Source organism: Sus scrofa, chromosome 7 (assembly GCF_000003025.6).
Source record: "Sus scrofa isolate TJ Tabasco breed Duroc chromosome 7, Sscrofa11.1, whole genome shotgun sequence".
NCBI classification, from domain to species: Eukaryota; Metazoa; Chordata; class Mammalia; order Artiodactyla; family Suidae; genus Sus; species Sus scrofa.
This window is the reverse complement of record NC_010449.5, coordinates 3,545,019-3,559,728: the sequence shown is the minus strand read 5'-3', so window position 1 is coordinate 3,559,728 and position 14,710 is coordinate 3,545,019. Positions and strand designations below refer to the sequence as shown.

The following is a 14,710-nucleotide window of genomic DNA, read 5'->3' as shown; positions in this document are numbered from 1 at the left end:
CCTGTTAGGAATGAGGCCAAGGGAGTCAGGAAAAATACAAGTTGAGCTTTTTCAAATTTGGAAAAAAGACCTCTTTTCCCCAGAGCAAGACAATCGCTCTTCTTCCCGCCCCGATTTTGTTTTTGCTCTTCTAGGTACAATGCTCTTTGATTATCCCTTTATTCCATTTCAGGCTGCCCCCGAGCCCACCTCTGGGCGGCGAGGTGACTCTTCTCCAATGGACCCTCCTGTTGGGGTCGCTCTTATTGTGGTTGCACATTTAACTCAATGTGGCCACGGCTCTCCACGTCTTCTTGAAGCGTGACAACGCCGAGCCCTCTTTGAAGCTTGTGTTCTAACAGACAAACACGCGTGCGCTTGCTGGCCCGAACCTGGGGAGCAAAGGCCACGGACCCAACCAAGGGCCTGCCGCAGAGGGTGGTCGGGAGGCCGGGGGCAGGGAGGAGAGGACGCCACATGTGCCACCCTTGGCGTAGAGGCTGGAACCTAAGGAGCATCAGCGACATCTGCTCTGAAATCGGTGGTCAGGTGGGGAGGGGGGACCCTGGGACGTTAGGATGAGCAAGCCCTGGGACCTAGCAGCCCACTGCCTAGAGGGACAAGAGCGACTTCCCCCGGGACAGAGCTAGTGGCCGTGGAGCTGGGCCTGGGACCAGGCATCCTCATGCCGTGTGGGCCGGACACCCAGACGTCTCCGCGGAGGCCCGCCCTTGGCTCCTCCCTGCCGAACCCCTGGCCCTGTCGCCGAGCAGGGGTCCCTCGGAAACGGAGCAAAGGCCCCAGGGGGCAGGAGGGCAGGAGGGCAGGCGGGCCCAGCAACCCGCTGATGTCCATTTAGGGAGAAGTTTTTTTTTTGGTCTTGATTCTTTAATTAGAGTTGGTCTGTGCTGTTCTGCTGACTTCGGCCGTCCAGCACGGTGGCCCCGTCACTCACACACAGTTTCGCACACCATCTTCCATCGCGGGCTTAACGGAGGCAGCGGGCGGGGGGCGAGGCCCGCCCCTCCCTCCCAGACGTGCTCCTGGTCAAGTCTGAGACACCTCAGACCCCGGTCCCGGGGAAACAGAGAGAGCGGCGGGTGACACGTCACGGAGCGATGAGAGGAAGGTTCGGGAAAGCCCTCGGCGAGTCCCCCGGCAACGTCGGCCCTCCCCCGTCCCCAGCAGAGTGCTGGGCACAAGCACAGCACCTGAGAGATACCCGCTCAGGTGGGAGGCCGAGGGGCAGTGCTGCGCTTTCTGGGGGTCACCCACCCAGCTTGTTTGGTTCGAGGATTTCCACGGATGCCTGACCGGCCTTGGGGATGAAGGGGGCTCTGGTACAGCCGCGCAAGGCTGGATGGGGGATGATGGTCTGCCAGCAGACACTCCTGGGGGAGAGCTTTCTCCCCCACATCGCACCCCCGCCGACCCACCCTCTCAGGAGCAGCGCCCGAGGCCCCAACAGGTGCACAGGCATGGCCAGGGTGGGGGTGCCGCACCCGACTCCCGTGACCATCCAAGGGAAGGGTCCCCACGGGGAACAGGGTAAAATGACACTGAAGCCACCCCTTCCCGCTGGAGAGCAGCTGCCCACCCCCAGGCCGCCGGCTGCTAATGGCCCCCTCATCAAATATTTATCCCAGTGCTGGGCTGTCCATCAGCCTCCAGCATCACGCCAGGGAGGGAATCTGATTAGGAAACCGGTCAGGAGCTAAGCAGGCAGGCTACAAAGCGCCTTAGGATGCAAAGGGGGGGGGACTTCAAAGCCCCCTGTGCCCCCTTAAAGGTCGTCTCTGGAAGCAGAGGCCTCCCGTTAGGAAACAAAACTCTCCAGGGCTTCAAGGATCGGCCACGTGCCTCCCCAGCTCGGGGGGAGGCGAAGGGGGCAGCGCTCTCTTTTCTGGGGCAGGAGGCGGCTCCACCTGCACCCTGGGGCCAGAGGCCTGGCTCCAAGCCCCCATATGTGAAAAGGGAATAAAACCCTGGCGCTCAGAGGCGACACCCCCACTTCTGAGGGAGCTCTGGCATTTCCTCCGTGCCCTGGCTGCAGCCTGCCCTTTGCAAAACAGAGAACGAAGGGGTGGGAGAGGAACGGGAGCTGATTCAGCTCCCAGGATCTGGAGTTTCTGATGGTCCTGTGTGCGGCTTCGCTCGTGACACGTGCGGAAGACCCTGTCGGGCAAGAAACCGTGCTGGGTGTTTATACTGCCGCGGAACCCGGGGGCCATTAACCACACCGAGTGCCACCTGCAAAGCATCTCTAAATGGAAGAGAAGGTGACGCTGCCATAACTGCTCCTCCCTGACCTTTCCCAAATAAAAGACAACTGTCAACCGTTTCCTGAAAGCAATCCTTTATTTCTGAAAGTCCTGAGACTGACCCATTTGTCTCCAGACGACTGATGCGGCAGTCCACAAACAGGATCCTTTTCTCTTTCATTCAGTGAATCCGGAGTCCGGGGAGGGCTGCGGCGGGGGATGGAGTGACCTCAGAACCTACCCTCCACACCCAGCAGCCGCACGGCCGCCTCCTGCACGGCCTGGTGGACGTGCCCCACCTCCTTCTGGGACAGCGTGCGCTCCATGTGGCGGTAGGTGATGCGGTAGCAGTGGCTGGTCCTGTGCGTCCTGGAGAACGGGAAAGAGGCCGGTGAGGGACGGACAGGTGCAAGAGGGACAGGTGCGGGAGGGACAGGTGAAGAACAGGTGCGAGAGGGACAGGTGCAGGAGGGACGGCTGAGGGGCCCGTGGGAGCAGCAGCGAGAGCTGAGGATAGGCACGCGACCGCCAAGGGGGCCACACGGAGACAGCGCTCCTGCTGACGGCTGGCGGCGTCCTCTGCAGACAGAGGGGTAGGGCGGGTGTGCTGGGCTCCTGGACTGGGTGCCTCCGAGTCCCCCAGGGAAGGGGGATTCTTCCAAATCGGATATCCTGGGCAGCCCTGGAGATGGTGATTCAGCAGCCGGAAGGGCCTCGGGCTTCCACGGGCCTGACAAGCAGAGCAGGTTGGGAACCAAGCACCCCTGCAGGCCGTGGGACGCATATGGACAGCTGTGCTGTCTGTCAGTCAGTCATTCCTGCTTTTACGGGGCTGCTGGCTGGGTGACTCTGGGGTCACAGGGTCACGGCAGCACTGAGGCTTCTACTGCGTGGCAGCTGCCAAGACACATGGCAACGCAACACCTCAGAGAGATGCCACCAGCAACCCCCATGCGGGCACTTCTGTGTCTCCTTCAAGTCCCCAGTTCCCCCTTTTCGGGCCTGCCCTCCTCGCCGCTGTGAAGAGGCCGAAGCAGACGCGTGGGTCCTGGGCAGACACCCACGACTTCAACCCAACACGTGGCGCCACGTTCTCTCTGCCTAGTGGGGAGGCCGCACCCAAGGATGAAGTTGGCCCTTTCTGCATACTACACAAAAATAAACTCGAAATGAAAGACCTAAACTATAACATTCTCATAAGAAAACAGAGTAGAGCTTCCTTAGTGGATGTGACACCAAAATCAGAGGCGATGAAAGAAAAAAAAAAGGGTGAATCTGGGCTTCATCCCAAATTGGAGCATTTTGTGCTTCAAAGGGCACCGTCAAGAAAATGAAAAGACAGCCTGCAGAATGGGAGAAAAAGTTTGCAAAGCATATGCCTGGTAAGGGACTTGTATCTTGAATACATAAAGAACTCCTATAATTTAATAATAAAAAAGACATAATTTGAAGAAAAAAAAATGTGCAAAGGATCCGAAGAGATTTCTCTCAAGGAGACAAACAAATGGCCAGGAAGCACATGAAAAGATGCTCACTATCTTTAGGCATCAGGGAAAATGCAAATCAAAACCGCAGCTAAGATGCAATAATCAAACACACACACACAAAACAGAAAGCAGCAAGAGTTGGAGAAAGAAGAGCCCTCCTGTGTGGCCGGTGGGGACGTAAGATGGTGCAGCTGCTGGGGAACGAGTCGGAGGAACCCCGAAAGTTACACACGGGTAGCTCCCCAAACAGTTAAACACAGAGTCACCACAGGATCCAGCGATTCCTCTGCTAGGTACACGCTCGAGAGCAACGCAAGCGTCTGTCCTCATACCTGCTTGTACTTGAACGTCCAGAGCAGCGTCCTTCAAGGTCATTCACTTGTATTCGCAATCTGTATACTTTTATTTGTTTGTTTGTTTATCATTAAAGTGTAGCTGACTTACAACCTTTCTTCCATCTCTGCTGTACAGCAAAGTGACCGGGTCACACAGGCTTCCCCGTGCTGTTCATAGGGCCCCACTGCCCCTCATCCAAAGTAACCGTCTGCAGTCTGTACACTCTAAGCGGGTGTATGACGTGTGAATTACACCTCAGTAAAGCTGTTCTATTGAACAAGCAAAGAGGTGGGCCCCGCCAGGCACGGGCCAGGCGTGGGCAGGGCCGTGACTCTGTGTCTCCCCAGCTGGTCCCCTGGTCGCCGGTCTCCCTCCCACATGCTGTGCACGCCTGCAGCCTGGCTCCCAGCTGTGCCCCTCCACTTTGCTCCTCTGGCGCCCTGCGCAATGCCTGGCATACAGCAGGCGCTGCATAAAAGCTGCCGAGTGAGTGCTTAGGCAATCACTGAACCCTGGGGTGGGGATCCGCTTTCAGGCCTGGAGGAGGCCGGCGCAGCCCCCACTGCCCGCTGGGTGTCCACGGCCCCTGACTGCATTCAGCCACAGCCTTCTCGTGCCCTCTGCTGCCTCGCCTAGAGGAATGACAGTGACAGCGTCAGCGAGGTGACAGTAGAGAGGGCCAGTGAATAGCTCTCAGGCAACACAGGCCTCCTCTCGCTCCTCGGGCCCAGGGTACCGGCCAGTGCAGAGGCCACAGGGCAGGCCCTGGAGCCAGCGGCCCAGTCCAGGCCCCGTGGTGCGTTTTCTCTCCGGGCAACACTGACTGGTTCTCCCCTGGGCTTCGGTTCCCTCGTCTATAGAAGGTGGATCACCGTCATGTCTGGAGCAGAGGGTGGCTCAAAGCAGAGCCAAGAGAAAAGGCGCACAGCACACGTGGCCTATTGTAAGAGCTTGGTGCGTGGGACCTCAGCCGGTGGCTTTTAAATGAGGTGCACCCTGTGGGCGCAGCAGCAAGCTGGCTGCACGGGGCCACCGTGCTTCCTGGTTCCAGGGTGTGAAGCCTTTTGCAGAACCCAGATCTCCAGAGACACCAGGCCACAGGGTTTGACGTAACGGCTGTGGATGAGCTGCATCGGGCTCCCCCCGCAGGCACAGCCGTGGACTTCGGGCTGACCAGACAGCCTCGTGCTGGTGCTGGAGGCGCAAAGCCTGCCCTGCGGGGGGCCCTCTAGAAACAGTGTCCCCTGCGGAGGTGGAGCCCATCTGCCCCCCTGCCCTGGCTCTCGTGGCAGCCGGGAGACTCGCCTCCCTGCCCTGGTGCAAAGGGGGCCTCCTCCCACGCAGCAGCATCAAGCAGGGGGGCGGCAGCATCTGGGTATGTGAGGGATGCAGGACCCTGGGGAGGAGGAGCTGGTTAAGGGCCAGAAAAAGGGCGGTGGGACTGGGGCTGCTTGATGCTGAGGCCAGCGTTTACTAGAACAGGTGCCGGGGCAGGATCTGGGGGCCCAACAGTCAGCAGCCCGGAGCGAGGCTGGGAGCACAGTCTCCTGCAGGGAGGCCACTGCCCCTCTGTCCTGGGCAGAAGCACGTCCCCCGAGCTCCTCTGACTCACGGAGGCCCTGCGCTCAGCGGTGGCCAGGGTCCCAGGCCCCGCTCCTCCTTTCCGGCTCTGCGCTCCGCCCGCCCGCCTCCCCGCTTCCCCTCCGTCCGAAGAGGCAACAGCTCTGACCATCAACCTCTCCGGCTGCCGCTGAGACACATCCCGGAGGTGTCAGGGCTCTGAAGCCATAAAGCGCTACCCGAGGATGAGGCCAAAGTGTCCTTGTGACACTGCTGAAATTTTTGCGGCGGCACAGGTATTTGTCTCTTCGCTGCAGAGCTGGTACCACGGCTGGTACAAGTTGAGATGCCCAACCAAAGACGAAAGGGCAAAAAATCTACCTCCTTGTTTCCCAGGAGGCCCCCCACGGATCCCTGGGATTCAAACGGCTTTTACAAAACACTGGATGAGACGGGTGCAAGTGAATTGTAAACATATGGATTAATTTTTTAAACTGAGAGAAACAATATTTGGCAGAATATTTGGCGATAATTCAGTAGATTCAACTGGAAATCAATGCGGTTTGCCTTTTCCTAATATCACGGGTGAGAGGGAGAGAGAGAGGGAGAGGACCTGACTTTTGTCTGTTTTCTAGAAATCTCTATTTGGAGCTTTCAGATGGTGGACATACCCCATCCTCCTTCTGCTGGTCAGAAGCCAGAAAGTCATGGATCGGACCCCCCTCTGAACCTGTGGCTAAGCGTCAGAATTAGGGCCCTTTTGACTCTTCCCCCCACCCCAGCCCCTTTTAGCCCCAAAGCTTCTCTGTCTTCCACCCCCAAGGCCCCCGCTGTCTCGGGAGCAGCAGCAGACACTTAGGTGGCGCCTCTTACAACCCGGCGCTATTCTAAGCCCTTTACTCACACAAACCCATTTAAGCATCACAGCCCGACGGCATAGAGAGCACAGTCCCCCCACACAAGTGAGGAACCAAGGCAGACAGAGCAGAAGTCACCTGCCACATGTCCACACAAGCAGCAGGGCTGGATTTGAAACCAGGCGCCCTGGCCGTCATGCACAACAGTGCGGCCACCGCGGAAGGAGTTTGGTGGCACCTCAGAAAGTTCAGCAGAGGGACACCCGGCGATCCCACTCCCGGTGTGCACCCCAAAGAACACAGATGCACAGAGAGGAATCCAGCTCTGGCCAGAGGGCGGAGGTGGGGAGGGCAAAGTAGGGGAGGGGAGCGAGGGGTGCAAACCCCCAGGCAGGAAACAGAGCAGCTGGAAGGACCTAAGGACCAGCACAGGGCACAGGGTCAGCCTTGGACAACAACCTTGGCCGAGTGCGAGCTACAAAAAGACCGAGTTATCTGTCGCTCAGGTGCTGCACACCTGGAACGACAACCATGTCCTGAGTCAACGGTCCTAAGGTCAGTGAGAAGCTCAGCGTCGCCCTCCAGGTGAGTGTGCCAGTGCCAGCGACAGGCCTGGTGAAGGAAGTGGGGCCCTCAGGTGACCCTGGCCAGGGCTGGGGCACCTCCGTCATCTGACCCCTGGACTGGCCCTGGCATCTGCACAGGCACCAAGCATGAGGTCAAAGTGTTTCCGGACATCCCACTGGAAAGTCTGCTTCTCCATCAGGGACAAGAGCAGCCCCCCAGGCTCTTGGGGGTGTGCCGGACACCTCCCAGAACAGGTCACTGTGACCACAGACCCTGCAGATGTCACCTGCCCAGGAGGGACTCCTTTCTGCACGGGAGGGGCAGTGCTATCACAGGACAGGTCCCGTTCTCGGAGTAACAGGCAGTGGGACCCCTGACTCGCTCCTGCTCCTGAGATGATGCTGAAGCTCAGTGTGGCCCCCCCACAGCTGCACCCCATGCCTGTTGGGAGTCGGGTGGCTCAGGTGGGGGGACCATGTGATGGGAAGGGGATCAGGGTGGGGCTGGTTGATAAGGGAACGGGGCGTGATGGGTGGAGAGGAACCTGGAAGTGTTCCTGGAAGCTGGAGCCCCGGCTACCAGTCCCTCCAGCCCTCTTCTGCCTCCCCGGGACTGGTGCTGATGGGGCTGGTGCTGATGGGGCGGGATGCAGTAGGAGAGCTCAGCAGTGCAGGGTTGGCGCCGGTACCCGCTGCTCTGTCCCCTCCTGTACTCGTGGGGCTGACAGGGAACTCCGGCTCTGAACGAGGATGAGCTGTGGGAGTCGGGGAGGGGGGTGAATTACGGCTCAGAATCGGGCACTACTTAAACAAGTGCTCTGGGAACCAAGCCAGTCATTCCCCTTTGCCTTCCCTCTGTTAAAAGGAAAGAAAAGCCAAAGGGAAGAGGGGACAGTGACATCCTGATAACAAGGCCTGGGGTCCAACACTCTGTGCTTGTCGCCTAATGAACTGCTCTGGGGCTTGGGGGGGACAGAGGCCTCGGTGGTTTAATGCAGGAAGGAATGCAGGCCCCAGCCAGGCCCCTGCCCAGACCCCAGCCAGACTCCAGCCCAGACCCCAGCCAGACCCCAGCCAGGCCCCAGCCAGACCCCAGCCAGGCCCCAGCCAGACCCCAGCCAGGCCCCAGCCAGACCCCAGCCAGACCCCAGCCAGGACCCAGCCAGGCCCCAGCCAGACCCCAGCCAGGCCCCAGCCAGACCCCAGCCAGGCCCCAGCCAGACCCCAGCCAGGACCCAGCCAGGCCCCAGCCAGGCCCCAGCCAGACCCCAGCCAGGTCCTAGCTAGGACCCAGCCAGGCCCCAGCCAGGCCCCAGCCAGGCCCCAGCCAGGCTCCAGCCCAGACCCCAGCCCAGGCCCCAGCCAGGCCTTCACCTTCCCAGGGAGAGGGCTGGACAGAGTGAGAGGCCAGGCTCCTTCCGGCTCTGCTTCCCAGTGTCAATTCAGGGGACAAAGGAGGGTCTAGGGGAACGAGCCGGCCAGTCAGAGCCCCTGCGGAGCCCGCATGGGCGAAAGCGAAGGGCTCGAGGTGGGATCTGCAGACAGGCCAGGGCAGGGCACAGGTGCACGGGCACTCCTGGGGGTGAGAAAGCAAGGGACGCACTGGCATCGTGGGGTAGGTGACAGCGGGGGGTAGTGGACAGCCGGGGGTGGGTGACAGTGGAGCAGGCCTGCCAACAAGACGCGCCCATGGGAGGTGGAGCCTGGGCTGTAAGAGACCCTCTGGCCTGTTCCTGCCCCCCCCCCCCCCCGCCCCATCGAGCACTCTCAGCAGCTAAGACGCTTCCCATCCCGGAGCGGACAGCGAAGTGCGTGTCACCGCCTCTGCGGCTGCGGCTGCCATTCCTTCCCCAGGGATTTCCGTTCCTTGGAGTTGTCATAAGAAACCACACCAGATGGTCCCTCTGACAGTTACTGCCTGGGGAGGGAAGCTCCACTCCAGGCCCCGATGGAGGGAGAGCTGAGCTCTCAGACCTGCACCCCCTGCCCCCCAGCTCCCAGTCTCCCCCCACCCCCGCTCCTGCCCCCCAGCTCCTCCCCCCACCCCCTGCCCCTCAGCTCCCAGTCTCCCCACTCGCTGGCAGCTGAAGAGGTCCTGGGAGACACACACTTTGCAGGCAAGACGTCCTTTTTCGCATCAAACCCTTGTCATATCCTCAGGGAAGCCTTGATGGGAGGTTTTATTCCCATCCATCCTGCAACTTCGCTGGTTCCTCCCAGGGAGAGACGGTGCCAGGCCGTCAGGAGGAAGGGGCGGGCAGCGGGGCTGGTGTCCGTGGTCTCCACGGGCATGTACGTAGGGAAAGAGCTGCTCAGGGGAATTTTCTAAATGAATCTCTCGTGGGGAGGCACAAGCGTGCAGCCTGGCCCAGCCCTTCCCAGCTCCTGGACCCGAGCCAGCTCCCCATCACTGGCCCAGCTTCTCTTTCTAAGATGCATAGGACTCAGAGAGTTTCTGAAGGACTGAATGAAAATAATGTATGCAGAGCGTTCGGTATAGTTCAGGCTACAGTTAATGGTTTTATTCTTCATGGAACGGAAGATTCTAGCGCCTCAGTCTGGGCCACACAGAAAGGGCCAGAAAGGCTGTCTGAGCCTCCACTGCCCCCTCCGTACCAACAGATCCTAATACGACACAGCGGGAAGCTTGAAGGCATTATATTAAGTGAAGTAAGGCAGCCACAGATGGTCAGGCATCATACAAGTGCCCTTACGAGAGGTCCCTGGAGGAGACACATTCGTTGAGACAGAGGAGGGTGGCTGCCGGGGTGGGTGGGTTGGGGGGACAGGGGGTTGGTGTTCAAGGGGGCAGAGTTTTCGGCTGATGAAGATGAGGAGGTCCTGGAGCTGGACGGGGGGGACGGTTGCACCGCAACGTGAACGGACTTAATGCCACGGAAATGTACACTTAACGAAAGGTGGAAATGGCCAATTTTATGTCATGTATATTTTATCACAATAAAAACATTTTTTGAGGAAGAGCGTTGGCCCAAACAACCTAGTTCACTATTACTAGCAATGGAAGCTGGGACTGTCCATATTTATGCTAAAAATAATCAATCACAAAACAACAACAAACACCCCACCAGACCACTGCTACGCAGGTGGCGGGATGGTCACAAGAGAACAAGCAGGTTGGTTTCCATCTTCCCAGGTGGCGCATCGTCTTGACTTCATTAACTTGGCAGCCAGGCTGCCCTATGTTTTACACAAACGGCTTTGAAGACCACCTCTGCTCATAATGCTGTAACAAGGTTGGGTTTTGTTTTTGTTTTTTTTTTGTTTGTTTGTTTTGTTTTTTTTTTTTACCGTATTTGACAAATGCTCTTCGACTCTTCTTTTGTCTTCCAAGCCACCCTCCTACGTTTCTAACGAACTTGGGGTAACATCTCACGTTGCACAGATTTCCAACGCTCCGTGCAGAAAATCTGGAAGAGGTGTTCTTGGGCTGTGGAGGTGTTCTCTGCCCACAGCCCAAGTCGACCGAGCTGAGTTTAACTCCGGGCTGACACCTCAGTGGACGAGTCAGGTCACAAAACGCCAAGATTTTTGCTATGTGCAGAGCTACCTTTTCGGCTCCATCAACTGATCCCCTCTTGTTTATGCTGCGCTGACGCAGACGCTGCGGGAGATGAAGAACAGAGATAGGAACGGTACCCAACTGTTCACGGAGGGGCGGTCCTGAGCGCCACACAGCGGCAGGGGAGCGAGGAAAGAAGAATCCCCCAAAAAGACAAAGGCGGATCAGGCGAGAGGACCATCCACTGGGGTGGGGGTGGGGGGTGTTAAGACATCGTCCCCCCTAGCAGGACAAAGCTGTTAGTGCTAAATGTGCAGGGGATGTGACATAGATTGTAAATGACACGGGAGTCGGGAAAGACTAGTGGGGAGATGAGATTACCCCCAGATCTTAAGGACGAGTAGGATGGGGGCAGGCGAAGGGCGAGGACCACAGTCTAGGTGGGGAGAATACACACGGTGCTGGCGGGGGCGTTCACTGCGCTTCCTCTTCCATGTCAGCAAAGGATGCCGAGTGTGTGTTCCAGGCCGATGTGGCCCGGGGGAGAACCACCTAGGAAGATGCATGATCTGAGGGGGGAGGGCTGGGTACAATGACAGCAGGAAGCCAGCTTTGCACACAAGTGCCAGTGGAACTGGGGCTGGAGGATGAGACGTGAATGTGGCACATGGATGAGTGGTGACGGGGAAAGGCTGTTTCTGCAAAGGTGCAGCGTCATGAGCATGAGCACGCATGGACAGGTGGAAGGAATTTTAGTGGCTCGTCTAGGGGCACGGGGCACAGAAATGGGGCAGGAAGCCATGGGTTGGGGAGGGCTACAGAGGAGGGCCTTACACTCCTGGCTAAGAAGCCTCAACTGCAAACCCGTCATTGAGCCATCAGTCAAAACCACGGAGCCCAGGCTCAGATCCCTCTGGAATCCTATGAGGACCCTGCTCTGGGCAGTTTCACTGCATCTAGAGGTGGGTCCTGAGTGACCCTCAGATCTCGCACCCCCAGACAATAGAAGGTTACTGAGATATAACAGGATATGTCATCCAACCAAGGAGTGCGCTGTCAACCCACCCCAACCCCATCACTCATGGATCCCCCGTGAGAGGCATGTCCTAGAGCTTTGAGTTACCTCTGTAGTGAGTAATGGGGGAAATGGGCTACTTACTTGAGGGGAGACTCGGTGTCTAGTTAATCCTGAAGGAAGCATGCGATGGTAAGGAGAAATTTAGACACATTTCTGATGATTTACGGTTATTTTGCAAAGGCCTTTGAGAAGGACTCTCTGGGTCTAACTCATAGTGCCATCTCTTGACAAACGGTGAGTGAGAGGTTGCGGGGGGGCATGGCAAAAGAGGGGCTCGGGGGGGAGGGCGAGCTTCTTTAGCCCCAGTGCTCCAGGCGGGAACTCGGCCCTGAGGTTTGACCATATGCACTCCTCCTCCGAGCAGCAAGGTTTCTGGAATCCCAGGATCCCAGACCAGGAGGCACAGGGATGCGCTGGTCCTGGATGACTTCCGGGGCCGCCCACGCAGCTTCCACTGCACAGGCCGGGCGGGGCTCCCCTGACGGGGAGCTGGCAGGGACTTCCCGTGTCTCTCCTCCTCGGTCCTGGCTTCATCCCAGTCCCTCTCCCCCAGGACAGCCCCGCCGACCACTCGACTTGCCACCAGCAGAAAGGCAGCGCGACGGCCAGGCCGGGCTCCCGGGAGCACCGGTGGTCGGGGTGGGAGGGATGTAATGTTTAACATCACTGCCTGGGGGGCCTGACATCTGTCTGTCCAGCTGTTTGCCCAGTCGTTCAACAAACGAAGTGACTATCCCTTGTATGGTATGTGCTCTGCTACGTACCGAGCACCTCATGGGGGAATAAGACAGAGCAAAGCAAAACTAGCCCGACCTGACCTCACGAAGCTGCCAGTCCGGCTTCCGAGACAGGTGTTGATCAAAGAACTACAAGTGAGAGTTGCCACCGGGCCAAAGGGTGCGAGGAAGAGGGTCACGGAGCCACGGGGCTTCAGGAAAGGGCAGACGACTTGGATGAGCAGGTCAGTGCGCTGGGACCCCCGGGTGGGGAGGGCTAACGGGTGAAGGGAGGGGAGGGGGGCCCCCACCCCCTGCAGGACGCATGGGCGCACTGAGTTCAAATCTCAGTGTCTCCTCTCCCCAGCCACAGGACCTTGGTCAGGTTGCTACCTTCTCCAGGCTTCTGCGTCTAGAACGTGGAGAAGAGAACCTCCGAGAGCTCAGGCCAGGGTCATCGGGAGGGCTCGATCCCTGGAGGGCCTCATGGTTCAGGTCGCTTTTGTTTTCAGATCCAGAAGCTCTGGCTCCCTCCCACGTCCCAGCCTCCGATCTGTTGCCTCTAAATCCCGAGGGTACACAGCACAGCTCAAAGGCGAGCCGCTTTAGCTGATGCGGGCCTGAGGCCCCCACCCACTCGGCCCGGCCTCGAGCCCTCGCAGCGCCCGCACCCCAGCAGCTCATCAGCACCCCCAAGGCTCCCTGGGGGGCAATTTCAACACCACCCCACATTCTGTAGCAGAAGGCAGCAGAGCACAGAGAGGCAATGGTTTGCCTGAACTCAGCTCAAAACCTACAAATCCAAGTGAGACTGGCTTAAAACACGATCGGAGCTCATTTGGGGGAACACCATCTTCTAAGGAACAAGAAATCCGTGGTCGCGCGGAGCCTCAAGGCAGCAAGCAGAGCAGAAAAAGCACAGGCTGCAGGCTCGGATCCCCGGGTTCTGACTCGAGAGCTTGCAGGACGATGGACTCAACTCCTTGAGCCTCCATTTCTCTGTTTACAGAGGGGTGACAAATGCCTCGCAGTTAGTAGGTTGTTTTGTTTGTTCGTTTTTTAAATTTTATGACCACACTCATGGCACAAAGAAGTTCCTGGCTTCCTGGGCCAGGGATTGAACCTGAGCCACACCTGCAGCAACGCCGGATCCTTGAACCCCCTGTGCTAGGCCGGGGCTCCAACCCACTCCTCTACAGAGACCTGAGCCGCCGCTGCAGCTGGGTTCTTAACCCACTGTGCCACAGCGGGAACATCCGAGAGTCAGCAGGCTTTGAGAGCACTTTGTAATTACACGTGGCTATTTAAAGTTATCAGGATTGGAGTTCCCGTCGTGGCGTAGCGGAAACGAATCTGACGAGGAACCATGAGGTTGCAGGTTTGATCCCTCGCCTCGATCAGTGGGTTAAGGATCCAGCGTTGCCGGGAGCTGTGGTATAGATCGCAGACACAGCTCGGATCTGGTGTGGCTGTGGCTGTGGTGTAGGCCGGCGGCTACAGCTCCGATTCGACTCCTCCCCTGGGAACCTCCATATGCCACAGGTGCGGCCCTAAAAAGACAATAAATAAATAAATGAAGTTATCAGGATAAAAGAAAAACTTCATTTTTGCAAATGGCCAAACAGAATCTAGTGCTAAAACTGGGTGAGGAAAAGTAATCTAATTGCATAATATTCCATATGTGCTACAAGAAAGCACAGCCATAAAATTATAGGATACATTTTAGGATGTGGCTTATTGCTGATCCTACAAAAATTCCTACCAAAAAAAAAAAAAGAGTGAGTTCCAAACAGCTTTGAGGACGGAAGAGCATCACGTGGCCATCAACCCAGAGCATGTGGAGGACGTGGTGTCACCTGAACTCAGAAGGTGCTGGAATGCTTGTGCGTTCATGTTAGAGTCATGCCACTGCCACCCATGTCCCCAACGGATTTGTTTTCACCATCTGGAGAAGGACGCGACTATCCGAGGTGCCTATTCCCCCAAAGAGCCAGCACGAGAGGCCACACTGTCCGAAACTTGTCCTCCAACCTTGGGCAACTTCTTAGGAAAACGACGTTTAAAATTCCAAATAGTATCAGATAAAAGAAAGCTCTGGGCCTCGCCGTCAGGCAGTCTTCCTAAAACGGAAGAAACTGTCACAACAACCACAGCGGCAATACGGACAATGACCATTACAAAGTTCGGTAGCTTCAGAACCTTGTGTCCACGTGACTTCACTGGCTGTGACCACGGGGACAGGCCCAGGGAGACACCGTGAGCGCGCGAGCGAGGGCTGCGGCTGGAGTGTGGGCCAGCTGGGCTCCACCCCTTCCCGGCCGTGAGTTTCCGCTCACCTTCTCCCCCCAGC

General features: G+C 57.9%; 1 protein-coding gene across 1 annotated transcript in view; it reads right to left on the bottom strand.

The window, feature by feature from the left end:
- The window catches only part of FARS2 (phenylalanyl-tRNA synthetase 2, mitochondrial), a 363,981-nt gene continuing 351,586 nt past the window's right edge, over positions 2,316-14,710 (bottom strand). The window contains 1 exon segment of the mRNA XM_021100131.1: positions 2,316-2,609. Within this exon segment, the coding sequence (XP_020955790.1) occupies positions 2,471-2,609 (139 nt within the window). The 3' untranslated portion in view covers positions 2,316-2,470.